The sequence below is a fragment of the Syngnathoides biaculeatus genome, chromosome 12, assembly GCF_019802595.1.
Source record: "Syngnathoides biaculeatus isolate LvHL_M chromosome 12, ASM1980259v1, whole genome shotgun sequence".
Lineage (NCBI taxonomy): Eukaryota > Metazoa > Chordata > Actinopteri > Syngnathiformes > Syngnathidae > Syngnathoides > Syngnathoides biaculeatus.
Genome location: NC_084651.1, coordinates 1,545,805 through 1,572,925, shown reverse-complemented (window position 1 = coordinate 1,572,925; position 27,121 = coordinate 1,545,805). Strand labels below are relative to the sequence as shown.

Genomic DNA, 27,121 nt, shown 5'->3' with positions numbered 1-27,121 from the left:
CGATATCGCAATATATGGCTCGCGCTTGCGGCACTGGAGTCAAAAAAAAAAAAAAAAAAATTTGGGGAATGTCGACCTTCGCAACTTTGCGTGGACAAAACGTGAAAGTGAATTTTAAGTTTTATACATCATCATTCTTGTACTCTGCCATCAAAAATTGAGAGCAGGGAGAAACAAAGCCGAGCGACTTGAGACAGCTTTTTAGTAACCTTTTCGTAGAATAGATGTTTATATTGAAGACAGAAATTATTATATACTTCCATTTGTTAGCTCTGTTGATGCGATTTTGAGTTTGGAGACGGCCATCCATCCATCCATCCATCCATCCATCCATCCATTATCTCCCACTTTTCTGGGTCGGGTCACGGGGGAAGTAGCTTCAGCAGGGGATACCCAGACTTCCCTTTCCCCAGCCACTTCTTCCAGCTCTTCCGGAGGGATCCCGAGGCGTTCCCAGGCCGACCGAGAGACTACGTCTCTCCAGCGTGTCCTGGGTCGTCCCCGGGGTCTCTTTCCGGTGGGACGTACCCGGAACACCTCACCAGGGAGGCGTCCAGGAGGGATCTGGATCAGATGCCCCAGCCACCTCATTTGACTCCTCTCAATGCGGAGGAGCAGCGGCTTGACATTGAGCCCCTCCCCGATGACCGAGCTTCTCGCCCGTTCTCTAAGGGAGAACCCGGACACCCCGCGGAGGAAACTTGTGTCCGAGATCTTCTTCTTTCGGTCACGACCCACAGCTCACGCCCATAAGTGAGGGAAGGAACGTAGATCGACTAGTAAATTGAGAGCTTTGCAACGGACCGATCCAAAGTCCGCATCACTGCAGACGCTCCACCAATCTGTCGATCTCCTGCGCGTTTGGAGTCGGCCACTCAACCTAATTTGTAATTTCTCCGATGACGTGAAAATTGTTATATTCAGTACGGAGATCTTTTGTAGAAGTAGAATCGAATGAAACAAATGTTCACTTCCCTCAGACACGTACCAATGGAAAATCCTTGACAGTTATCCGGTGTTGTGTTTTCTCCTGAGCCGTATCATTTTCGTTTGAGAAAATAGCGACGGCGACGGCAAATTACGCCCACGTCGGCACTCCAGCCGGTGACTTCCTGTGATTCCCGGCCTCGCCGTACGTCGAGTAAATCCTCCTCCGGAAAATATGGCAAGGATATCACGCCGGCCCAATCCTCCCACTGCGACCACCAAATTACGTGCGTTCAAAAGAGTTGACTTCTTTTTTACGCGGCTGAGTCTTCCCAATTGATCCACGCCCCGGGTGTCTTTGCGAGCCCACACGCTTTATTTTTAGTCGTCTCCATTTCCGCCCTCGCATCTCGCAGCACGCCTCCGTCCCTCCGTCCGTGTCGCTGCGCAAGCGCTCCCACTTCCGCGCCTTCGATGAACCTTAAAAGCCCGATTGGGTTTCTTTGTCCTCGCGGGGGGTAATCCAATGTGCGGTCCGAGTGCGTTTGTAATGCGATGCGGGCTTTTAATTCGGGCGAGGAGATGGAGTCGCGACCCCTTGCTGGAGGACACACTTGGAACCTGACGGGAAATTGATTTCCAAGTAAAGTAGCAGAAACGCGTCTGGCGGGAAAAGCTGCTGGACTTTGTGATTGCTCCATTGTGTCTTGGTGTCTGTGGTTTTTTGTACTGCATTGTGCGTGTTTGTCTTGTATCGGGAAGGAAGCGAGACGGAAAGTCGGGAAGAGGAAATAAAAACGCGTCACCTGAGAAATCATCAATAAAGTTAATTGTTCCGCTCTTTGTTGCCATTCGCTCGTTAAAAACAAACAGAGGGGGAAAAAAATGATGAGTCGGCACTTGAGGCCAACGTGATGGATTTTCTACTTCTGGATCACAAGTCATAAAATTGCTTGAATTTGAGTGAAATAACTGGAAAAAATATCCTTCTGGAGTTCCATTGGAAAAACAGAAGCTGCGCAATTTGAAAATTTACATTCCCGGGAATTTACATTTTTATCATTTGGAAATGAAGTACGCCTCAAAAATAATGCAATGGACATGGACATAATTTTTATTTACAATTTGGTATCTGGCCAAAATATTTGCAAATGATGCACCCTGTAATATTTGACCCCAATATTTTTTTCAATATCCCCTACATGTTGGACAATTTAAAATTTGCTGTGCGCCAAAAGTTGTACTATTGACCAAAGTATTGTAGCGCCGGAGAAAAGGAGTCGGAGGCGGAGTGTCGGACACAGGAACAGAACTTGCTTTATTGTTCGACATCACCAAACTACTCGCATAACGGCGGGAACTCTGTTAACCTTTTGCTCCGGAAGCGCAACAACAAAAACAGTCCGTGTGGAACCCCGCACCCCAACTCGAGGTCCCGCGGGTGAATTATGTAAACACCACAGTATCATTTAAAAAAAAAAAAAAAAAACCTGAATGTCGTACAACCAGGAATACAATCAAAGTACCAAAGTAATACAATTAGAAATGTAACCAAAATAAATCAATCGACTTTGACCGGAGCACAATTTCAATTTTGCCCCAAAACTAAGCACTGAACGTCATCCATTTTGGAATTAGTCCCAAAAACGCCTTTTCACGCTTGACTGCTGAGAATATGAAAAGTTGACTTGAAATTGTCATTTAAGTCAATGTAGCTTGAAGGACATGATCCAACCACGGAATCAAAAATCCTCCAGACAGCCGCAGGATAGCAAAGCCGTGTGCGATATGGAGATCGGCATTTTTTGGTTGCTAGCGACTTGTATGCAATTTCTTTTTCAGAGGCAAAATATTTAAAACTAGCGCAATTGGATGGCGTTCCTAAAGAAGTGAAGTATCCGCTGACAACAGTCCCACTTCCACTGCCGCCGAGTTGTTTTTTTTTTCCATTTTATTTTTTTTTTTTGCACTGAAGCGGCAGCGGTCACCTCGCTGGAGGAGAATCTAGAAGCCATCTCAGCGCCGCCTCGAACCCGATCGATGCGGTCCGAATGAAGCGCTGGCCGTAATCAATTAGCTTGACCGCGGCCAGGAGGAGGAAAAAAAAGCAAGAAGAAGAATCGAAGCCGCTGTATGGAATCGGCCCCTTTTCACTATAAAATGCTGGACTGCAGGGGTGTCGCCAGGCGGTTTTTGTCGATTGCGTGACGGCGAGGGGCCCCCCCCCCCCCCGGCCCCCCAAAAGAAACACATCAGCCCATCACGCGCCCCGTCGTCGCTTGATTCTGCGAGCTGGCCTCCTCTTTTGCTCTCTCCACGTCTGTCCCGGCCATACGGAAATGGCCGTTTTCTGCCTTTTTGCGCTTTAAAAAAAGATATTTGTTGGAAAATTGATTGCATGATAAAGTATGATTTCTGAAAATATCATATTTTAGCCCGTGCGTACTGAGTTAGGCTACACGAACCCCTTTGTTATACTCGATTGAGCACAAAAGAACATCAAGTTCTTCAGCTGGTTTTGCATCTGAACTTTTCATATACAGCCCAGCGTGTAAAACTATTTATTATTATTATTTTTTTTTTCATTTTTATTTTCGTGGTTACGGAGAGTAAACAGCTTCACACTTTCGCTGCATGCTAAGCCGCTAAGCGAAGATGGCAGATAACAACACTCGCGGTCCGCTTCGTAAAAGGTTTACGTTACCATTTTTGGCCTAAACTCCCCACCGGCGTCACCATATCCGTCTCAATTTCTTATTCTAAATACGCACAAATATATCTAAATACACAGCAGACACAAACACACACACCCGCGCACAATCCCTCAAGCGTCAGCCGTGGAATTGAAAAACCTCTTCAGAGAAATAATGGAGCTCCGGCCACCCTGCAGCACTCGTCTGAGAGTTTGTGTGTGTCCCTTTGTCGCCGTCTTCAAGGTGGAAACGGGGCTACGTGCTCCCGAGATTGAAAACGCGGGTGAGAAACGACTCTTTTATTTTATACACCCCCCCCCTTTTTTTTTTTTTTTTTTTTTTAATACAGTGGTGAATTGAGAACACACAAAGGAAGCCCAAATCATCTTTCCCGATTTGAAAGAAATAAAAAATTGATGATAAGCTGTTCCAGGCTCCACACACCCTCCGCAAAATAAAAATTACAATTTTGTAGTGTATTTTTCAACTTGAAAAAGAAAAGACTTTGCACGATTGTACTTTATAGCAATATACATTGATGACATAGTTTATAGAATGTAACGAATTAAACCGTTTTGCCCATGTACAATTGAAGCCAGACGTTTACATCAACTGTGCAAAAACACACGTTTCATTTTTTCTCTCACTGTCTGAAGTCAAATCAGACTAAACGTCTCCTGTCTCAGGTCAGTCAGGAACACCAAAATTATTTAAATTCCACAATAATGAGAGAGAGAATTTGATAACATTTTCTTGGAGGTCAAACGTTAACATCTTTAAAGAACATGTGGAAGCCCGGATGATGAGGTCATGGCTGTGGAAGCTCCTGATAGGTCAACTCACAACATGGCAGTTAATTAACGGCGCACCTCAAACACTCTTCTTCCTTCTTTGAAATCATGGGGGAAAAAAATCAAAAGAAATCAGACAGGAAATCAGAAAAAGAATTGTGGCCATCCATAAATCTGGGTCATCCTTGGGCACAATTTCCACGTTGCCACGTTCATCTGTTCAATTAATTATACGCGCGTATAAAGATCACGGGAACGTGCGGCCGTCGCACCGCTCAGAAAGGAAATGGGCTCCTGTGTCCCAGAGATGATGCGCCAATCAACCCCAGAACAAACGCCATCTAAAACCTTCTTTTGCAATGCAAATAGGATGGCTGTCAATTATCTTCATTTTTTTTTCTTGCTACCCGCGGTCTGGCCCGACCCCCACTGAATGCGCCGAACTGCGGCTTGTTGTGTAAGCAGTCAACAGCAAATACTGCAGACTGTGGAAAAAATCACTTTAGAGTAACTCGGAAGTAGGAAATAATTTCAGTGATTCCAAAATGCAGCAGCGACGTTCAGAGTCATTCAACTCATTCCCTAATCCCCAATATGTATTTTTTTTTTTTTTTTCGGAATTAAAGTGTAGTGAATGAGTGATTGTCTCGGGTGTGCTTTTGTGTGTAGCTGTACTATTAAATGCATAGATGAGCGCATGAATGACGCCTTCTTAGGGGTAAAAAAATGACTGTCAGCGATTGTCTGACTCCCGCGTCATAGACTGACACATCCACGGATCGGTTTCCAGCCCGTTTTAGATACAGTAGTCGTGTATTTTGTCGAATTTCAGCTGATCCAAGAAGTCTGCACGTCTATGTTGCCAAAAAATCTGACATGTATTTTCAGTTGTTTTTTTTTTTTTTGTACGTTTTTACAGCCAGACGGAACCCCCCCCCACCCCACCCCACCCGATTCTTTCAACCGCACGGCCGGCGCTATTTTAAAACGGGCCGCCTGTGAGACTTCACATCAGGAAGTAGTAGTGGGAAGGAAGGGGGGGAAAAAAATGCTGCTGCTGTCTGGAGAGAGCGTAGGAGCGCATCTGAGCATGAGTAATACTCACTCGGAACCACAATGAGTCAGGTGAGGATGAGAGGAACACCAGGGAGGAGGAGGCTAACGTAGCAGCGGATGCTAAAAATGGGACGATGAGCGCGCCGTTGTTTGAGGCTCATTTAAAGTCTGAAAGGATCCGCACGTCCTCTAATGGATGTGAGCGGTGGTGACTGCTTACGCGACACTTCTAGATATGAATTGAAGTTCTAAAAAATATCCCTTCCGGCGCATGATTGTAACGTTGCTATGTATAGAATTTGTCAAGGAGTTGAATATTTATTTGCTGTGGCGTAAGCTAAGAGTTCATCCGTCGATTCAGAGCGTCGAAAAAGTTAAAGAAGTTAAAGAAAGACGGCAGAAATTGGGCAGTTTGGAGAAAGACACGAGAGATGACTAGCGCAAGGTCGGCGTGCTCGCCAAACGGCACCGAAATTCCCGGTCAGGAAGTTCCGAACACGACAACATCTCGTACTTGATATGATGCTGAGAGCGAACAATTCTGGTTGATGGCTAGCTAAAAATCTGTGGCGGTGCGCTTGAACGTTGGCCGGCTGAACAAGAAGACGTTTTTCAAACTTGTGCTTTGAGGATGATCGATCTGTCATTTTGATATCTGTCATGTGAATCTATGCTAGCTAGGCAAGCAAAACTACGATTACTCCTTAATGTTGCTTTTACGGATCAATTTGTATCATATTTCGACGATCCACGTTAGCGTGATTGCCATCACTACGATGTTGGGGGAGCAAAATTGCGGTTATTTGTTGAGTTTCCGGAAGGATCGATGTTTACAATGTTAGCATATGTGAATCTCTGGATGGTCAGTAAAGCTAGGCTACCATTGCTTGTTTACGATGTCTGAGTTGTCTTCTGTGATCAATCTTGGCGTGTGTGCCTTCGTCTGAAGTTAGCTAGGATATGCTGCCGCTCTCTGTTATGTGAATCTATGCTAGCTAGGCAAGCAAAACTACGATTACTCCTTAATGTTGCTTTTACGGATCAATTTGTATCATATTTCGACGATCCACGTTAGTGTGATTGCCATCGCTACGATGTTGGGGGAGCAAAATTGCGGTTATTTGTTGAGTTTCCGGAAGGATCGATGTTTACAATGTTAGCATATGTGTTCGTCTCCATTAGCTCAGCAAAGCTAGGCTACCAAAGCTTGTTTACGATGTCTGACTTGTCTTATGTGATCAATGTTAGCGTGTGTGCTTAATGTCACAGAAGAAAAGTCATATTTTTCCTGTAATGTTTTTCCAAGTACGCGCGAATGATGTAAACACAAATAGCATACACACACCACACACACACACATTTCACACGTGTTCCGACAGCTTGAAAGCTTCGCCACGAGTGTCGAGGTTGTCATTAGCTAAAAGGCCCGAGGCTGTAGTGAGACCGGAATAATTATTATGATTATCGTCCCCCAACTGAGCTCCGTCCAAACAAATTATGCTCCCGCGGATTAAAATCTGCCGTTTCTAAATGGGGACCGTGCGATTGATGACATCATCGGCCTTCGCTCTGACCGCGGAGCGAACGTTTGTCGGCACTCGTGGACCCTTTGGCCCAGTACAAGTCCAACTGAAGGTGGTCGGACCTTTTTCCTACTTCCTACCGAAACAGATGTGCGCGTCATAATCTTCACAAGATAATCCATTTCATTTTTCCTCGGATTTTGTAATCTCACACTTTAGCTCTTTAAATAAACGTCTAAAGGAGTTTATATCAAATTGTACCTCTTGATCACATTGTGGCCACTTTTGGGCCGATGGAAACCCACGCAAAGTATTTTTCTCCTGCTATTTACTGAATTGATGGAGCCATTCTGAGCGGAATGGTTTTCATAATTTCCAAGAGAGTTTTTTTTTTTTTAATGCTTTGCTGCTCTCCAATGGAGCAAATGAATGACACTTTTAAATTGAAGAAGTGGAAGAAGTCGATTGGACACAACAGGGGACGAAATAACCCAAATAATAGTTTTATTGGGGGAAAATATATTTATTGTTGTTATGCATTCTTCTTCAAATGTGCTTTTTCTCTCCTGTCGCTCTCGGTGTCTGACTCACTCGCCACTCGAGGAAGAAAATAAATTTGGTGGCGCCGAATCGATACAAAACGTGTTCACGTTCTGAAGGTTGCGGCCCGCGCGTGTGCCGTCAAACCCGCGACACGACGCGAGCTGCCACCCCGCGGGGGTGAGGGAAAAAAAAAAGAAGAAAAAATCGATACGCTTTAATTCATGCATCGCGCACTATTATGCTATCGACGCGGTCGCCTGGCCGGGCCCGCGTCTCGTAACAAAAGTGAGCGACGGCGGAATGGATTGTGTCGACTTTATCATCCCGGCGATCCAAAGCGACGCCACTCTGGGCTGATTTGTGGCCCGGTATCACGTACGGTAGCGTCCAAAATTAGCATTCAATCACGGGAGGGATTTACCATCAAATACACAAAAATGCTGTCGTAATATTGCAATATTCACAGGCATTTATTCTTCCTAACCTATGAAAAACTAGTTTAATAAAGTTTTGCTGCCAACTTCTTCTTCTTCTGCCTTGATTTTATTTGAGCTCACTGCAATATGTCACTCCATGCATCCAAGACACCAGACTGCCCCCAAGAGGCCAACATACATACAGCAGGAGCAGCAGATACAGTCGTGGCTTTCTATAAAAACAAACGAGGATTCAAACAAGCACATATCTTAGCTACATGCTAACCAACGATGCGAACAACCCGTGACCTTCTTTGATGTGAGTACGAATTCAACACGCCACTGCATTGTGCGTCTCACGTGAATTAAAGGTGAAATAATGCAATTTTTTTTTTTTTTTTTTTTTTTTTTCAAAATTGATAACAGTTCCCAGTGTTGCGAAACGCAACTCCGGCCGCTTCGCTTTTCTCCGCTTTCTCACTCCCAAAGTCCCGACAGAGGCGCTCGACCCGGCCGTTAAGCGCCGTCGCTCCAGGGCGTCTCGCAGGGAGCTGACTGTTGGGGGCGCCGTCACATATTCGGAGGATTTCAGCAACATCTTTACTGAAAGTGATGAAATGGGTTTGATGTCATTTCAAAATATGGGAAGAAATGTTGCAATGGTATTTTTTTTAGAGACTTTTTAAAATAAAGCGAGAAACATTTTCCCTTTGGTAGCACTTTAGCGGGAGTGGCATTTCTTTTTGTGTAGTTTGTTTTTTCCGTTTTTCTTTTAATTATTTTGGTATTAAAATGTAATTTAAATTTTTTTTTTAAGTTAATATAGATAATTGTCAAAAAAATGTGACCTGTGATTGGCCCAAAGTCAGCTGGTACAGGCTCCAGCTTATCCACGAGACTTGTGAGGGGGCGAAAAAAAAAAATCACATTTGCGACAATCAATAAAATATATAGAGTATATATTTTTGTCACGTCGTTGTCATTTGTTCTTCGATAAGTAGAAGTCAGATTTATGTGAGAGAGAAAAAAAAAAAAAAACCCTCCACGGTTGTACTTTTTTAAGGGCACACCAAGGGTTAAAGGCTAAATATTGTACTCTGTGTACACAGCACAGATGTAACGTTGCCACACGGCAGGCGGGAAGCATCTCTGCGAATTTAGTGGAGGGCTCGCATGAATTAAACATATTTGTGTTGCTTTCTGGCGTCCGCAGTCATGCGCGAATAGGCGGCGCGCGCTTGTTTTGACACACAATACGCGCCAGCCGACATCGACACCGACAACAATTTAAAATCCGCTAACCGGTTCTCCGCCGGTGCCCCGTCAGCCCGCTGCCGCCACTGAGCCCGTTCATCAAGTTTGCTGTTTTTTTTCCTCCCTCCTGCAAATTTCTCGCAGCGCAGCTTTGACAGCACAGCCCGGTTTTTGTTATTTTTAGCCGCGCCGGCCTCAGCTAACGTTTTTATTGATGGCGACAAGCGAACACGATGAAGACGTATCGCGCTTTTTCGAGGCAAAAGGTTAAAGCTCTTCTTCTTCTTTCCGCAGGCTGATTGGCGACTTTCATTGGATGTGACGCCGGTAATGAGCTAAAGGTGGGTGCTGCCAGCGTCCACCCTTCCGCCGTTTGCGTGTCGGCTGAAAAGTTCCCGTCAATTGACGTTGCCTGCTTAGCATTCCGTTAAACTTGCTTCCTTCCTCACGAGGAGGGCGAAGCAAAGTGACGGCTCAAAAGAGGCCATTTTTCTTTTTTCTTTTTTTCTTTTTTTGCTGGCCCTGAATGTACGCGGTGTAAAATTGTTTTGTTGGCAATGTTGAAGGATTTCCTGTGTACAAAAACTTTTATTACACATATATAGCAGAGTTCTTTTTTTGGTTCATCCTGGGGAATAATATTAATAAATAAGTCATAATAATAATAATGGGGAAGGTTGTGGTTGTGGTTGTGGTTGTGGGCATCGACCCAGAAAACTGTCTTGGTAACTAACGCCCACTGGTATTCTTTGAAAATTCCGCCTACAAAGTTAATTTCACTAAGCAACGTGAAATTTGGTTGACATATTTATCATCGGGACTCTTAAAAAAAAAAAAAAAATGTCAGAGTAAACACAAGATGTCTGCCATTTTGGTTTGAAGCAGACGTTCTAGGGTCATTTTGCCCGTTTTAAATCAAACATGAATGTCCATCCATCCATCCATTTTGTTAGCCGCCTATCCTCACAAGGGTCAAGGGGAGTGCTGGAGCCTATCCCAGCTGTCAGCGGCACACCCTGAACTGGTCGCCAGCCAATCGCAGGGCACATGGAGACAAGGGGCAATTCAAAGTCTCCAATTAATGTTGCGTGTTTTGGGGATGTGGGAGGGAACCAAAGTCCCGGGAGAAAATCCACGCAGGCACGGGGAGGACATACAAACTCCACACAGGCGGGTCCGGGATCGAACGCGGGTCCTCTAAACTGTCAGGCTTTACCATCTGATCCACCGTGCCGCCCCAAAGATGAATGCGTCCCACATATTTTTTTTCCCGATTGCCGCCAAAATTAAAATATATGCATATGTGCTAGAGCGATCGCTAACGCCGTGTTGTGAATAACTTTTCAGTTTTTTAGCATTGTGTGAGGGCTGAGCATAGCATAAAAGTTGCGACACAATTCTTGTCCAAACTGAGGCCCCAAAGCCAGCCTGGAAAAATTTGGTGGACTAAATCATTGGCGAGTCTCAATCAGCCACGGCTGAGAACGCAGGAAGTGACCGATTTTGCTTTTAGAAGACATTTTGCAGGATGAGTTCATCGTGGAAACATCGAAAATGATCCCACAATGTCAGCGTCAACCCCAACTGGCAGACTTCCTGTGGATTTTCGGCCACGGGTTCTTGGTACTTATTTGCGGGTTCGCTAATGATAGACCCGCATACCAGATTTGATGTTTTCTCGAGGAGATGAAGCGGTTTTTCCTTCCCTCTTTTTGCACCGTCCACTTTTTTCCATCCCTCCCCAGAAAAAATTGTCTGGTGGGCCCACAGCCGCCCGTCCAAGAGCGCTTTTGTTTGTAAAGGCGCATTTTATAAGATCTCGTGTTCAAAAAGAACTTTTCCCCATGCGGGGGTCGCGACCCCGCGAAAGTTCCGCGACCCCTTTAAGCGTCCGTCCGTCCCTTCCCTCCCATTGGCGTGCAAGAGTTGAATAGATTGAAGAAAGGTAGATCCAATCGATCCTGAGGCCGCTTATCAGCGGCCGGCAGGCCGACGGGCCGATTTCGGTGCCGCGCGGTCTAATCCTTCAAATTCAGGCCGGAAAACTGAAATCACGAATTCCGCTCGCGCCGTCCCAAAGTCGAGATCGTGACGCAAAATGTCAAAATGATCTTTGCCGTCGGTTGTAATGCGCGGCGGCTCTTAGTCGTTGGTGTGCCTCACGAAGTGGCTGGCGACCATGTAGCCAAATATTAGCCTTTCCCTGCGAGCGTCCGATATATATATATCTCTTTTTTTTTTTTTTTTTCTTTAAAAGTGACAGTGACGGGTGTCTGGCAGCCGTGATAAGCGGCAGGTATTAGCCGGCGAGGGCGGAGATTCCCACAAAACCGCCAGCAGGCCCAGTTTTAATGCCCTTTACTGGTATTGATTAGCCTGCGGGGCCGACTGATCGGCAGCGAGATACAGGAGAGCTCGCGTCAATAAAAAGCCGCGGCCGGCACACAAAAGGGGAATAAATTACGCTTCGGTCCGCTCGGCTGCGAAACTTCTGGCCCGCTTGAAAACCCAGACGGTCCAAATAAACGTTCTGGTGCGTCAGATGCTTTGAAGGTCTGACTTCACTTTCAAAACGTCTCATTTTTATGGAGTACGGCTGCGTTTGTGGAAACCGTTCAGCAAGAATTTCAGCTTTCTATTGGAATTTATGGAAATTAAAACCGGAATTCTTTGTCTCATGAGCAAGGTGATCAGACGGGCGTTTAAGTTGGAGTTTTTGTCACTGGCGTTTGCCAGTTCGTTGCCTTGCGTCAGTGAGTTGCATTCACTGCCTGTGGGATTCTCCGCTCTACACGTAAGCCGGAGTAGTCACAGCGATTCTGTGCCCTTTTGTTTGATCCTATCCCGTTGAGTTTGTTAGTTTGCCCCATAGTCATCGGACCTTGTTCTATGCCTTTTTGATCCCGCCTAGCCTAGCTTTTCTGTACCTCTGCCTTGTCGGACGGCTACGCCGCGTGTGACCCAGTTTCCGTGATCAACCGCATTGAAGATTATGCCTCTGCCTCGAAGTCCTGCATTTGGCTCCGACCCGTCCCGGAGATTTGTGACACCGTGTCAATTAAACCACGAGGTCTCCCAACGAGAAATCGGGCCTCACGTCTCTAAGAACTGAACCACGCGTACGTTCGGACCAAGCGAACGGGGATTTTTCAAGTCAAGCTAAATTTCTTTAAATTTCTTGAATTTTAAAACATGATACATTGGAATTAAGATCAAATCAAATACAGATGAGTCGCTAAATCCATTTATCAGCATTCCGATAAGTCGTTTTCAGTGAAGCGATGTCAGCAGATTTTCACTCCAATATGTCGTCCTTACTCTTTCTGACTTGTCATCAAATTACACACAAATAGCCCAGCAGCAGAATTATTGGGGATATGATGGGGGGGGGGGCATTTAGAGCGGGGAGAATATTCAAATATGTCAGATAGAAGAATACACACACAAACAACAAATGTAAGCCCCTGGGGATTAACTCACTGAGGGGAAAGGGAAAAAAAAGAAAAAGAGGATTTCCATTTCCATTTCCTCTTTGATATCTCACTCATGTTTCATATTTAATATCTTTACTCTGCAGTCTGCGGACACGCACGATCGGCCGAGCCGGACGACAAATCCGCTATTCTCTTTCCCTCTCGCTTTCCACCTCCTCCTCCCGACGGCAGGCCGACTGACGCCATGTCGGACGTTTCGCTGGGCCGCCGCAACTTCCTGATTGACACTTTTCAAGGCTCTTTTTTTTACATTTTTTAATTTGAGTTGTTATTTTTCCAGCTGTACACTGAACACGCACGTGCATAAAATTCAACTCTACTAAGACCCCCACCTGCGATAAATTTTTATCTCTCCAGGACACCTTGAATGTTTTTTTCTGTGTGTGTTTCAAACCTCATTGACGGCGTCAAAATGGAGTCTACGCCTTTAATTGGAATTGATTTAGGACATATTTGGTTCAGAGGCTTCATTTAACGGTAAGAGGAACAATATTGGGGGCGGGGGGGCTTTATGTGCCGCGCTACCTCGAGATGTAATTTGTTGCGTGACCATCTTAAATCAACATTCCCCATTGAATTAGATAGAAATGTGAATAATTTGTTCCGGCTGTCCCCCCCAGATCACACCCAAAGATGAAAAAGAACACTTTACGGTACTGAATTTTGTAAAAACAATTCATTCAATAGAAATGTAGAAAATGAAACACCGGTGCCTCCTTTTGGAAAGTGCATCTTGACCACCAGAGGGCAGCATAATAGATGGCAATACGCACGTGAGGGGCTGAAACTCGGTTATTTGAATAATCAAGGAATCCGATTTTTTTTCCCCGATTCTTTTAGAAGTGAAAGTGAAAAATTCACAAACTAAACTGCTTATGATTCCATTACTAGTCATCATAAAGTAGGCAAAAGTTTGAATAGGATTTAAATACAATTACTAAACAAAGCAAAGTTACTTATATTGTGCATTTTGAACACAAGGTAATTTCTTATGCTTTACATGTTTAAATATATTGTTATAATTAAGTTAGTTTTATTACTCTAATTATGAAAATTTAGTCTTGAAGGTGAAATTCAAAGGATTTGGATGGTACAAAGTTACAACAGGTCTCTAAATAGGTAAGTTTCTTTCGGCTTGTCCCTTTCGGGGTCGCCACAGCGTGCCATCTCAGATGAACGCACATATGTTTGGCACAATTTTTACGCCGGATGCCCTTCCTGACGCAACCCTTATCAAAACCCTTAATTGATTTGATAAGATATTATTTCTCAGTTAATCATTTAATTGTTGCACCTCTACTTGTTTTGTTATTTTGTCTGTCTACGTATATCGCTTCACTGTTTGTGTTCAAAGAGCTGTCGCTCAGCGGGATATAGCGCCGCGCTATCGGTGCTACTTTTATTGGCCCGTCTATGGCATTTTGCTTTGTGTGTCACAAAGCAAAGTTGAAAAAAAAACCTAAAAGTCGTCGCGCTCCTGTTCACGTGAAGAGGATGAAAGCAAAGATGGGGCCCCCTGGTGGCTCGGAGGAGCGCTGCCGGCGAGCTCCGCTTCGCCAGCAATCTCCATCTCGTCACGCGCTGACTCGGCATCCACACGTACTCACGCAGTCGCGCGCACGCGCCAATAACATCAAGTATTTTCTTTTCCTGGCGCCTGGCCTCTTTTTTTGGGGGGCTTTCTTTGGTTTCTCTGTGGCCGATTGTCCCCCAAAAGAATCGCAAACATTTTATTTTTCCTTGAGGCTGAGATTGTTTCCAGACGTATCCCTCTGGGCAAAACACAGACGCAGACGCAGACGCTGGCTCTAAAAGGACGCAGGGAGCTACTTGATTAGTTTTCAACACGCCGCTGCGTCGGTGTGCTTTGTGTGAACCGTTTGATCTGCACGCTTGTCTACTTTGGATTAAAAGAAGCGGCGAGAGCAGCGGGAATCTCGCGTGTGTGTGACCGCGTCGTCGCCGCCGTCGTCTGATAGCAGCTGCACAGAATTTGGGGGATTTTGGGATGCAATTTTCGGGGGAACCCTGGAGACTCTGAGGCAGACTTGAAACCCCAATTTGGAACCAGAATAACTGGAGTGTACTAGGAAACCCTCATTTGAAAGCCTCGTCGAATCCAGGCCTGAAAGCTCAACTTTAAACCCTCACATTGAACTCTAACCCTAACCATGTCTGATAATTTTACAATTGCAAGTCCCGCTTCGACCTCTTATCCCAAGATCTCATATCCCTTGAAACTTAAACATTAACCCTTATTCGAAACCCTAACTCTTGTCCAAAAGGCCTCATTTGAAGCCCCAACCCCCTTTCGCAAACCCGATTTTGAATCCCAAGTCGGAATTTGAAGCCCTAAAGTACTCCAGACTCAAAGCCTTCCTTCCAAGATAGGAATTTGAAACCTCAGACCTCGTTTCAAAGCCTATCACGGTGCCTTCAAATCTTAATTTCTAACTCTAAGTTTGAAACCCCAAGCCTGACGTTAAACCCTAATTTCAAAACCTCGATTCAAAATGATAACAACACTTGTGAGCCACAATAATAACAATAATAATACGGAACAGGCTGGAAAACATCTGCAGCATGTGCCTATTAATAATCACTTTGTGGCATGTGGTGTAATGCAGTGCAGCAGTCACTTAGTGTGTCATTTCAGCAGCGAGGCAGTAATTGGCGTCGCAGACGCTCGTGAACTGTGACGGAAGAAAAGAACGAAGGAACCGACCGACGAAAGCCGGACACGTGCAGAAATGCGCCGTGGGGGTGTGAAAGGAACAAGGAGCACGCATTCAAATGCCCGTTAATCGAGGGTGGCCTTCTCGTTTCTATTTGAGTCAATAATGGCCGCGCCTGTGACATTAGCGCAAACCGACGCCCTCGTTTCCCGTTTTAAATTGAACAGCGGAGATTAGCGCGCGGTAATTAAAAGGGTTAAATGTTGGACAAAGTCATTAAAGCGCGTCGGTCAGCGGCCTAATAATCGCAGACGGCTTTGTCTCGCCTCCGGCTTCGACGGTTGTCGAAGACTTTTTGGCTTCCACTAAGACGACCGGTCGGGGAAAGAAGAAGCTCGGGAACCGCATTAGAATCTTTGGGATGGACTAATTGAACGACAACACGCAGCAAAGCCCAGAATTACGACTTTCATTGTTTTAAACGATGTCAAAAATGATTGAAAAGTTGAAGCGACGCTTCCCTCGCGGATTTTGCGTCGCCGTTGCTGCTAAAGAGGGACAAACATGCTTTCCAAACGGCTCATTATTTCTTCTATGGTTGCAAAATAGCCCACCACAAACTGCAGATCAATGCAAAAATAATAATAAAGCTCGAAAAGAAAACCCTAACCCCCAACCCCCCCCCCCCCAAAAAAAACAAAACAAAACAATAGCTTTCCATCAAACATTCTTTCACAATAAAAGAAGCTTCCATGCCGACTGGCCGACATCATTGTCATCATGATGTTGTAAAATTGAAATCTAAAAGCATAACTGCCAACCTCGTTATTACGACAGTGTTGCCGTGACGTCCGGGTTTAGTTGGTTCCTTCCAACGCGTCGTCACGTGACATCCGCCTTCATCGCGACGGTGCGCGATCAGAGGCGTCGGGTGCTAGTTAGCGCTTGAGCCGCACTAATGGCCCGACGCTAGTCACCGACACGCACACATGCTAACAGGCTCACGGAGCAAGACGCACACAAAATAATTCTGGATTGGTGGGTCAGCGCTACTGTGTCATTAATTCTTATTTACATGAATGCTGACAAAGCTAAGAAGCGTTTTCTAATCAAAACACACACACACACACACTCTCGGTTGCCCAATTGGAAATGCGATTAGGCCTCAGGTTTTGCACTGATTTGTGCAACAACTTTCAAGCTATTCGCAGACCGCCACACAAATGAGTCGCCCGCGGTGAACTCCCAAAGCTCGGCGCCGAGCGTGCGTCATGTTAAAAAAAAAAAAAAAAAGTACACGAGTACAACAACACGGAAAAGGGGAACCCGAATGTGGAAAAATGGAAGATGAAATTTACAAAAGAGCAAATGAGAATAAACAGACAGCAGAAGACGGAATGTCGCGTCCGGATGGAGACGAGAGCAGGCGGAGCTCAAGAGGTTGTGATGAAGGCTTCATTGAAAAAAGGGGAACTGGAGATGGTCCTTGAGGCGCGCTGGCGGGTTGTTCAGGCAGCCAACGCTTGGCCGGCGGCGTCAAGGGCAGGCGACCCGTTTGGCGGCTTCGGTGCAAGGAAGACGGAGGGAACACTGAGGACAAGGACAGACGCGGAAGGTCGGAAAAGAACTCGAGGAACTGAGTGAGCCGACGTGACGTCTGAAGAGGGCGATCAAGTCAAGAGTGTCGGTTATCTGGCAGAATGGTACGGGGGGGGGGGGGGCTGATTGGGAGCGGGCGAGGAATTTGCTGGAAAGAGGGCGAGCGGGAGGCCGTAAAGCGCCACCTAGGCTGCAAAAGCAGAAGTGCAGGACGCTTCTTGACACAGAAACCTCGGTGGAAGCAGGAGTTCGAACATAATTCGTTCTTGTGAAGTGTTCAAAGTACCATTTGTTCAACCTCCAAAACATGATTTCCACAGGAAATCATGTAAATGAGTTTAATCCGTTCGCAAATGTGCATGTTCAGCCTGATAGTTCATCTCGGAACCGCCCCCGCGAGCGTTCGGCAGTGCTAAGCTTGACCTGGCTTCCCGTTCGACGTGTTCGGCTTTGGTCAGCTGTTCGGACTCTGAGAATTGGGTCGAACTCTGAAGTGTTTTTTAGTTTGGCCAAAGTCCGATTTGTACAACTCGCGAGTCATTTGAATTCCGAGGTCCGAAGAGTACTGTACAGTGCACCGCGACAAAATGACAACGTAATACCGAGACAATGAACATGAGAACATGAAAATTACGAAAGGACATGAGAATATAAGGGGAAAAAAATGTCACATGTGATCATGTGAAAATTAAAATAAGACCATGGCAAAATTAGACTGTAGCACGTTCCGTCGATCCATCGTTTATTTCCTCGTTATCACGTTGCATCCGATCAAAAGAAGTACACAAGTTGCGGAGGTAGAAAATCAAACCCAATTCTGCAGCTTTTTGCATCTGTAGCCTGATAGACAAGCTCAGGGGATTTGTTTTGGCAAGTGGATTTTTCTTTTCTACAGTAACAGAAAATCTCATTATAAACCTCGCATGACCTGGTTTTGATTTTTTGTTTATATTTCATCGCCGGGATGAACACGGGAGGAAGTAGAGCTCACATCTGGAGTGGGAGCTCTGACGTTCGTACCTGGATCAGGACACGCTAATGATGAAAAAAATAAAAAAAAAAATCAAATGGATGCAGACATTTTTGCTTCTGGGCTCATTAAAAAAAAAAAAAAATCATTCTTCAGACAGGTTGCCAAATACTCTGACAGGTGCACATCTGGTGCACCCCAAGGGTGCCTGGAGTGTATTTAAAACCACATCACAGGTTTGCCTTATACCTAAGTCAGCTCGCTTGATGCTTCCAAAGTGCCACAGATGGGCTAACAGTTACTGTTGTAACAGTTCAAGTAACGAATATTTGAGCACCGTGGAGCAACACATATGGAGAGACAAGATAACAATATTCACAAGCATATATTCTTTATCCTCTGGAAAGGATGACTAAATGGTTCAGTTGTGTGTTTGTTTGTTGTTGTTTTTTTTGGGGGGGGGTGCTTTAAATGTAATGTATTTTAATATAACTGTTGCTTCATGTAATGTATATTCCTGTGGCTGCATTATCATACCGCCAGGTGGCCAAGGAGTACACACCAGAAATGCCCCAATGTCCATTGAATTCAAGCAAAAAATGGTAGAATGTTTTTTTCTCCAGATTCAGATTAAAGTTCAGTATTGTAGCAGGATAGTGGGTTAGTTCTCATAAAAAAAGATATATAGCTATATAATCTATGTCAGGGGTCGGGGCGTGTTGTACTAACTAGACCATCCTTTCCCAAAACTTTGAAGCCCTTTGGAACGTTCGACCCGGAGCTAAAAATTCCGCCTTACGAGGAGTGGGAATCATCGCTCGTAGCCAGCTGTAAACGTGCACTTATGAAACTCGCTTGCCATTCCAATTAAACGGGCACTCGGGGTCGGCCAGACTTCTGGGAATCCCTGCACTTGACCCTGAAATGTAATCGCGCCACTTAAACGGTGGCGTGTGAATTTCCAGCTTTGTTCGGACACATGTGGCGTCAGTTAGCGAGGTCGCGACCCCGCCGCCGCCCCAACCTCTTCAACCACCCCCTTCCCCCCCGCCCAAAACTCCCTCAGCGGCGTGCAGTCTAATGTTAGCCAATGAATCAGAAACGTCTCGACCAACTCGTGACTCCCGCCGCCCGGAGGGGACGCACGTATATAAATATACACACACGCATACGCATTGTCGACTGTTTTAATGTGACTCTTGAGTCATGTGTTCAGGCGCAGGAAGTAGGCGGGTGAAAAAGGGCTCGCTCACCCGAGGGAGTCGTTACATCCTCTGCCTGCACGGCTCGCTTGCACCTCTGGCCAAATCCGAGGAGGAAATAAATACATCACGATGGAAAATTCAACCGATGGGTCCCTCGCAAACACACAAAAACACACACGCACACACACAGAATTTGAGAGCCGCCGCAAAGTATCGTGTTTTATGACAAGTCATCAAATTTGGCCGCCGTGCTCGGCCCACGTGGCAGGTCAAATTCTGAAACTGTTTGCAACTGAGACTTGTTCATCTGTTCGGTGTAAGTGCTTCAAATTAGCTTTGGAATGGTCCTTGAAGGGATCTGCTGGGAAAAAAAAAAAATTGTCGCTTCAAACCAAAATGGTCGACGCCTTTGTCAGACTATTTTGCGGGTCTTCTCACCGTAGACGATCCAATTGATTTTCATTTTGGCAAGTGATACCGGATCAGGGGTTGCATTTTCAAACGATATCGAAATGACAAGTTTCGCTTTGAGGGACTCAGAAAGTGGTCCCAAAATCCTACAACTCAAAGCCCTAAACCTCACCACTTCAAAGCAAAATGGAAGACTTTGTGTCTCTTTTATGTCATGGCTTCTCAAGACTTGTCTTGAATTTCACGTCGTTCAGTGAAAGTGCTCCAGGGGCTGAAGACCGTGGATAAACCGAATGACCGTTGCAAACCAAGCACGTCAGGGTTCCGTCGTCTTTTTGGTCACGGTCTCCTTTTTAAAGGTCCACGACTCACGATAGGCAAGCCGAGCAAATTTCGCGTTCGTTGCAGAAATCTTGAAGACCTGAATTTCCAAATCATGTCCATGAGGTGCTTTAAGGCCATTTCTGTCAAGTCCTCAAAGTTGACGGTCGAGCTCTGCCCACACGCTGTAATCAAAACTCAAATTCTTGTCTTGAGTTTCTGAGGCCTTGTTTGTGGGTCTACTCAGAAGATTTGACTTTGCTCTGTGAAAGTGGCTTCTGGGGCTGAATTTTCAAATGGTTCCCACGTAGTCAAGAGAGCTTATTTTTGTCGCGTCATCAAAACTAGCTTCTGTGCTCTGTTAGCATGCTAGAACAAAAATGCAAGTGCATTGCTCATCTTTCTCATGTCTGTGGTTCAAAGTTGGTCGCAGTCACAGAAAATCCTGAAGCCAAGTTCATCTTGCCACCCGTGTGTCTGAAATGGCACACTTTCCGAGTTTTGTGACTTCTTGACACATTTTGCGTGAGCCTGCTCGTGATGGACACGTCCACCAAATTTCGCATCGCTAGGTGAAACCAGCCTGCTCCCAAATCTGTTCCAAGAGGCTCCCGCCACCTTGTAGTCCTCGGAGAAGAAGAATTGCCGTTTAAATCAGTGGCGGCGTTATCAAGTTTCATATTTGTAGAAGCGTCACTCAGGCTGCCGGCAGCGCTCATAAATATCCTGTTCCTCTATCGCAGCGACGCATCGCCTCAGAATAACAGATGAGTGCGGTCAAGCCAAATAAGACGCTGCTAGCGATGGTTTTTCTTTTGTTTTCTTTTCTTTTTTTTCCAAAAATTCAATTCATCCTGGACTTGTTGAATTCGATTGACCCTCGATAAAAGCTGACGCGCTGGTGACGCTTTGACAGCCGGCGAGTAAATTCCCTGCACGTTTTCTGGCAATAAAATCGTTCGGAAGCTCTTGGAATTCTTAAACACGTTGGGACTTGGACGCAAGAACTTTGGAAAAGTTGCTTGGAATAGGAATTTGCTTCACCATATAAATGATCTTTTTCTTCCGTGAGTGACTTTTAGTTTGGCTTTGCTACCAAAATATACAATTCAACAATGTTTTCTCCAAAAAAAAAAAAAAGTCTCCCAAAATGGGCCTTGATTGTTTTGAGACGAACGTATTTCCGCCCCACAATATGACCGTGTTGTGCCGCCTTAGAGTTTGCGCGATGGCCGAGTCGTGTGCCGTCGCTCCGCCGGTTTGTGCCACTTTTTGTCATGCCCGCGGAATGTCAAAAGTTGCCTTCTCGCGTCTCCTTCAGTCCACGTCGGAGCGCAACGACGAGTCGAACGTGTGTTTTCCGCGATCTTTGCGTTGCGATGTGTTCAATTAATACATCTGGCAAAGTCAAATCTGAGCGCGCCAGTTCCTGCTGCTCGATTCAAATCACGACGGCGTCTTTTTCTTTCTTTCTTTCTTTGGCTTTTCTGTTCCAGTTTCAGTCCAATTCATTTCTGTCGACGAGCAGGAGTGAATAAATCTTCCTGACTCACGAAAGGGGATTTTGGCTGACCGTCTCATTATTGCTAACTCTTGGAACGACTGGATAAGAAGCCAGTACAGAGAATTTTCTTGCCAGATCGCTTCCAGTTTTCTTTTCAGCGCGGCCCTTCGCAACGTCGTCTTTGACTGCTATTTAAAACAAAATCGATCCCCACTGTCAAGTCAACGGTCTGCAGCGATTGAAATAAACTCGCGTAAACGGAGGCCAACGTGGTGTTTTGCACCCTTTTCACGTGACTGCATCCAAGTGAAATCAAGCAAATTAGTTTACGGGCGGCCTCGACTGCCTCATTAAAGGCGAGTCGCAGAACGCGGCCGGCGAGACAGGAAGCTTCCTTTACTGCGGACATCATCAATAATTCCAACGTTTCGTTTTGGCTCCAGGTTTGGAGGACTGGAGGAGAAGAAGAAGAAGAAGAAGAAGAAGAAGATTGGCTGGCGCTGCAATCGCACTCGCAACATTCCCTTCGCCAAACAGGAAGTCGTCACCTCAGTGGGGGCTGAGCTCCACTGAGAGGAAGCAGAGAGGAAGAGGAGGACGGATTTGATGACGAAGATGAAGGCGCTGAGGGCCTTCCTGGTGTTGGCGGCGCTCGGCGCCCTTTGCAGCCTGGCGGCGGCCAGCCGGAGGGGGCGCGACTCGCTGGACGGTCGCTCGCGCCGACATCGGCACGCAGGTGGGAACGCCGCGTCTGGAATTTGACGGAATGCAACCGGCGGTACAAAAGCAGCTCATTTGGCCGCATAAGTGCAATATTTCAACGCAAAAATGAAAAAAAAAAACACAAGAGTGAGAAAGTGGTCCAAGACTTAAGACTTGGTGCACGACACAATGAAAACGCACCCAAAAATATTTGCCGATAAACAATTTGGGGGAAGAAAAAAAAAAAAAAAAAAAGCACAGAAATATCTTGCTTACTTCCTCGTTGAAATACTTTTACATTTAATCCACATTTACTTGTTCACAAAAAGGCTAAATTAGTCAATGAAACTGTTACAATCAGTAATCAGGCACTCAAACGCTGTATATTAAGAAAAGACAATCTTATGCCACGGTAATATTCGAAGATGACTGTGTAAATGGACCTTTCCAACTAGTGAGCTTAAGCTCCGCCCCCCCCCCCCCTTAACTACAGTTGCCGTGTCCCACAAGCTTCCAAAATGGCGACTGAACAGAACAAGTTTGAAGTCGATTCTCTGTCGCGTCTAGATATGTACGCGGAATTAAGATTTTAGACGGAGCAGGACGCAATGTCAGAGTTGGAGCGAAACGTTGGCGGTCGGTGCAAAAAGGTTTGACGCCTCACAAACTTCATATTGAAATCCAACAGGATGAAATAGTGGAATCGTCCTGCGCATGTAAAACAGGGTGAGTACGTTTTACTTGGAAAGATCACCAGCAATATCGTTGGAGTCTTTAGTAGTGAGTTGGGTTTGATTTTCTACAAGTGCATTGAAACAATGGTGATGAACTCAGTCACCAGATGAAAAAGTTTGACTTTGCTCATAAAGGAAACCAACCCGGTGCTCTGTCTTAAAAGTCCGACGTGATACAAAGAGGAAAAATAGGCATCTGAGGACCATTTTCTTCGTAAGATTAACTTTTCCAAGCGCACGCTACTGACAACCAGCATTACTTGAGGAACAATACGGCGAGAGGGGCGTGGCAAGACAATGCGGATATCTGATTGGCTGTTGTACGAGTGATTGACAGGCCGGAAAGGTCCATTGTCACGACGGCGCTCCACTTGTTCAGAAAACGACATTTGCCTCGAAAAATGAACTTAGAAAAAGATCATTCTATCCTGCAAAAACTTTTTTCTCGAGTACTCACCAATCGCAAGTACTGAAACCACACAACACTTTTGAGACGAAACATTTCAATCAACACGATGGCATGCATTTTATTTTTTTATGATAATTCGCTGGTATGTCCAACTGCTGCGGTGTAGCGCCACCTACTGGCAAGTAGGACTCAATGCCAGTTTTTATTGATTGATTTGGAATATAGGTGGCTGCTATCGGGAGGCTGCACGAATACGCGTGTATTCCTTGAAATGAGGCTGGTATCGCCCCGGTTACGTGTACTCGCCCGTCGCTAATTCTTTCGGCTTGTCCCTTTCGGGGTCGCCACAGCGTGTCATCTCAGATGAACGCACGTATTTGCTTGGCACAATTTTTGCGCCGGATGGCCTTCCTGACGCAACAAAAGACTACGTTAGGCTCTCAAAATGTGAACTTTTCAGCCATGAAAACAAAAACCATAAAACTAAAATGATCCAACTTTTAAAAAGGTGCTACTTTCCCATTGCTTTGTCACCCAAACATCAGATTTTCTTACAAAAAAAAAAAAAAAAAAAACGACATCAGACGATGAAAAACACCTGCAGCAAATATTATGTCACTGCGGACGAGCGTGAATTCTGATTACAAAAAGACACTCGCGGACAAAACGTGTGTGTTGTTGTCGACTCAACTCTCGTGTGTGTGTGTGTGTGTGTGTGCGTAGGTCACACATCGCTGCACAGACACCGGCCCCGAGTGGGCAAGGAGGGTCAGGTGCTGCACAGGTCCAAAAGAGGTTGGGTCTGGAATCAGTTCTTTGTCATTGAGGAGTACACCGGACCGGATCCCGTTCTGGTGGGACGGGTGAGTTCTGAGCCCCGACGGCGACGAGGCCGGCCGAGCTTCGGCTACACCCAACCATCGGTAGCATCTAAATTTGCCGGAAAGAAATGGAATGAGGAAAAAAAATAAAAAAAACATCGCGTCAAATAGTGCTTTCATTCATATCGTAATCCATTCAAAAATGTTTTGTTTGACATGAATCACTCATTTTGTACATTTTGGGGTTTTAGCATTTGGCTCTAAAGCCCATTTTACTAGTTTACATAAAATTATTTGTTTTATGGGTATATAACTGCAAATAATTACATGCAGTCAGTTTTATATTTTACATTTGATATTGTATATTTTTTCATATTTGAATTTTTAAAAAAATAGGTGTTATAGCGCTAACGTTTGGTTGCTTTTATTCTGATTATTTAATCTGCATCGTAATCCTATATTAAAGGGTTGTACTGGGGAATTGTGGGAGATGGAAGGCTCATACTTGGGGGGGGGGGTGATGAGTGGCAGCACGTCTCCACGACGACGACGACATCAGTCAAAACGGCAACGAGTGAGATGACGTCCAACGAGCGCCATATTTCACGCTCCAGAGCCCCTAAAAGGAGAACGCAGAACGTTTGTCACAAGCCCCTTAAAACTCGCACTTATTAGTAATATACACAAAAAAACACGTCGTTGTCAAAAATATGACGAGCAAATTTTCGTGCTCAAGGGCCACGTTTGGATTTTTTTAAATGGACTCATCAGCAAGCTCAATTGCGCATGAATTTACACCGAACAAAAGGTAAAATGTGAAAGATGTAAAATTATTTTATTAATAAATATATTTTTTTGTTACCTAAATATTTAATTCAATAAAAACATTCACATTGTTTATTCCAATTTTTACTTTGTATAACATGTTTCTGGAATCAAATAGTCCATGTGCATTTTCAGTCCAAGTATTTATAATTCATTTGAATATAATTAATTCACCAAATATTTCATAAAACACGCAAAAATAATTTTGTTGATTTTAGGTCTTGAGTTTATGCCTCAGAAACGCATTTAAAAAAATTTAAATAATTAAATAAAATAATTCATTGTTGTTTATTATTTGTAATTAAAGTAATTGTAATTCATCCACAATTATTTTTCATTTCAATTGAGACTTTCATTGGTCATGTGTTTTGTATTTTGGTTAATATTATGATCACTTGCCACTGTTTTAATTGATACTGCACGGGATTGTTTTGACGTCACCATTTATTTGTTGAAGTGGTATTTTAATATTTTGGAATTTCCAATAAATCAACACAGATCAATGAAATGAATGAATAAAAATGAGTACATTTTTCATCTACAAACCCGATTTGATCTTATCCCCCGGCGCAGCTCCACTCCGACGTGGACTCGGGCAACGGCAACATCAAGTACATCCTTTCGGGCGAGGGCGCCGGCACCATCTTCGTCATCGACGACAAGACGGGCAACATCCACGCCACCAAGACGCTGGACCGCGAGGAGCAGGCTCAGTACACGCTGACGGCGCAGGCGGTGGACCGAGACACCAACCAACCCCTGGAGCCGCCCTCCGAGTTCATCGTCAAGGTGCAGGACATCAACGACAATCCTCCCGAGTTCCTGCACGGGCCCTACTACGCCAGGGTGCCCGAGATGTCCAACGTGGGTGAGTAGCGGGCCGCCGGACTGGACCTCTGTCAATGTCAATGCGCGGCTCTTTTGAAACTGTTTTACGGTTGGCGGTTGCGACGACTGTACGCGGTTGTAACTCGTAACGTGTGTTCCTGTTACAGTTGTGACTGTCAACAATTTTCAGTTTGTGACCGAAAGCAAAATTTGCCACTGTAACCGCAAGCAATCGTAGGTTTACGGTCGTAAGGGCAAACAATTGCGCAAAGGACGGCCCGTGACACGAAGACCTTGCGCGTTCCGTGCATTTGAACTTGAAACTCGTCTGTCCCTTGGTGGTAATTATTGACTTTTTAATGTAACGGGTCCTGCCGTTTTATCGACAGGATGCCAAAGCTTATCATATGTCAAACGTAATGGCTAAGTGCATTTTAGCGACCTTTTTAGGACTCGATCAGCTCGCCCAGACCAGACCGCAGCGCCGGTCCAAGTCACACGAGTCCAAAAGTCATCAAGCCGAAAGAGAGCGAGTGAGTGGCGCTCGCTAATGAAGTCCCCGCCGGAGCTCATCTCGCTCGTCGTTCTTCAGGAATGATCGATTGTCGCGGAAATCCGAGCGCAGGAAGCGCGGCTACACGACCGCACCATTAGCCCGTACATTAAAAGGAATCAAACTCCCGACAAGCTCCCGCGGCTCTCACGTCTAAAAGGGCTTCCGATATCAATAGAAGCTCGCTTGCGGTCACGGGGATGCTTAACGGCAATGAAATCCCAAAGAAAAACGTCGCTAGAGGACGTTTAGCCGATTGTTTTTCACGTTCGTCCGACTACGTGAAACCTCGACGCTAAACTTGGGCCCAAGCGGGAGGGGGAAGGTTCTTTAAAGCCAAAGTTAGGCTTTAAAATTGGGGTTTCAAGACAGGGGTACCATTACAAAGTCATGTTTGAAACTGGGTTTTCTGGACAGTTTTAGGGTTTCAAACCAGGGCTTGAAATTAAGGCTTCATTTGGGGTTTTAAAACCAGGATTAAGGTTTTTTTTGAATTGGAGCTTCAAGCTTGGCTAAGGCTTTCGCACCAGGGTTAGGATGACAAATCAGGGGTTCAAGACAGGGTTACGGTTTCAAGTACGGGATGGGTTTTCAACAATATTTTTCAAATGTAGGCTTGCGTGCCAACGTTGGCTTTTTCAAATGATACAGTCGGTCGGGGTTTCAAGGTAAGGCGAAGGTTTGAAATTTTTTTGAAAGTAGGTTTTCAGGTCTGGGCTGGGATTTTAGCACAGGGTTGGCTTTTGAAGTAAGTTTAAAAAGTGTGGGTCAGCAAATCAAGGTTATGGTTTCATTTCAGGGCTCCAGGAAAGGGTGAGGCTTTCAAACAAAATGTCGGGCTTGAAATTGGGCTTTTATGCCCGGGTT

General features: G+C 45.3%; 1 protein-coding gene across 7 annotated transcripts in view; it reads left to right on the top strand.

Moving 5' to 3' along the window:
* cdh11 (cadherin 11, type 2, OB-cadherin (osteoblast)) overlaps positions 1-27,121 on the top strand; it is a 110,063-nt gene that overhangs the window by 59,159 nt on the left and 23,783 nt on the right. For 6 of the 7 annotated variants that reach the window (XM_061836559.1, XM_061836558.1, XM_061836557.1 and 3 more), the window contains 4 exons: positions 9,498-9,544; positions 21,826-22,118; positions 23,951-24,090; positions 25,447-25,741. In XM_061836559.1, the coding sequence (XP_061692543.1) occupies positions 21,989-22,118; positions 23,951-24,090; positions 25,447-25,741 (565 nt within the window). In that variant the 5' untranslated portion in view covers positions 9,498-9,544; positions 21,826-21,988. Of the gene's footprint in view, positions 1-2,520; positions 3,904-9,497; positions 9,545-21,825; positions 22,119-23,950; positions 24,091-25,446; positions 25,742-27,121 lie in introns of those variants that run through there. The other variant, XM_061836561.1, reaches the window with a different exon arrangement.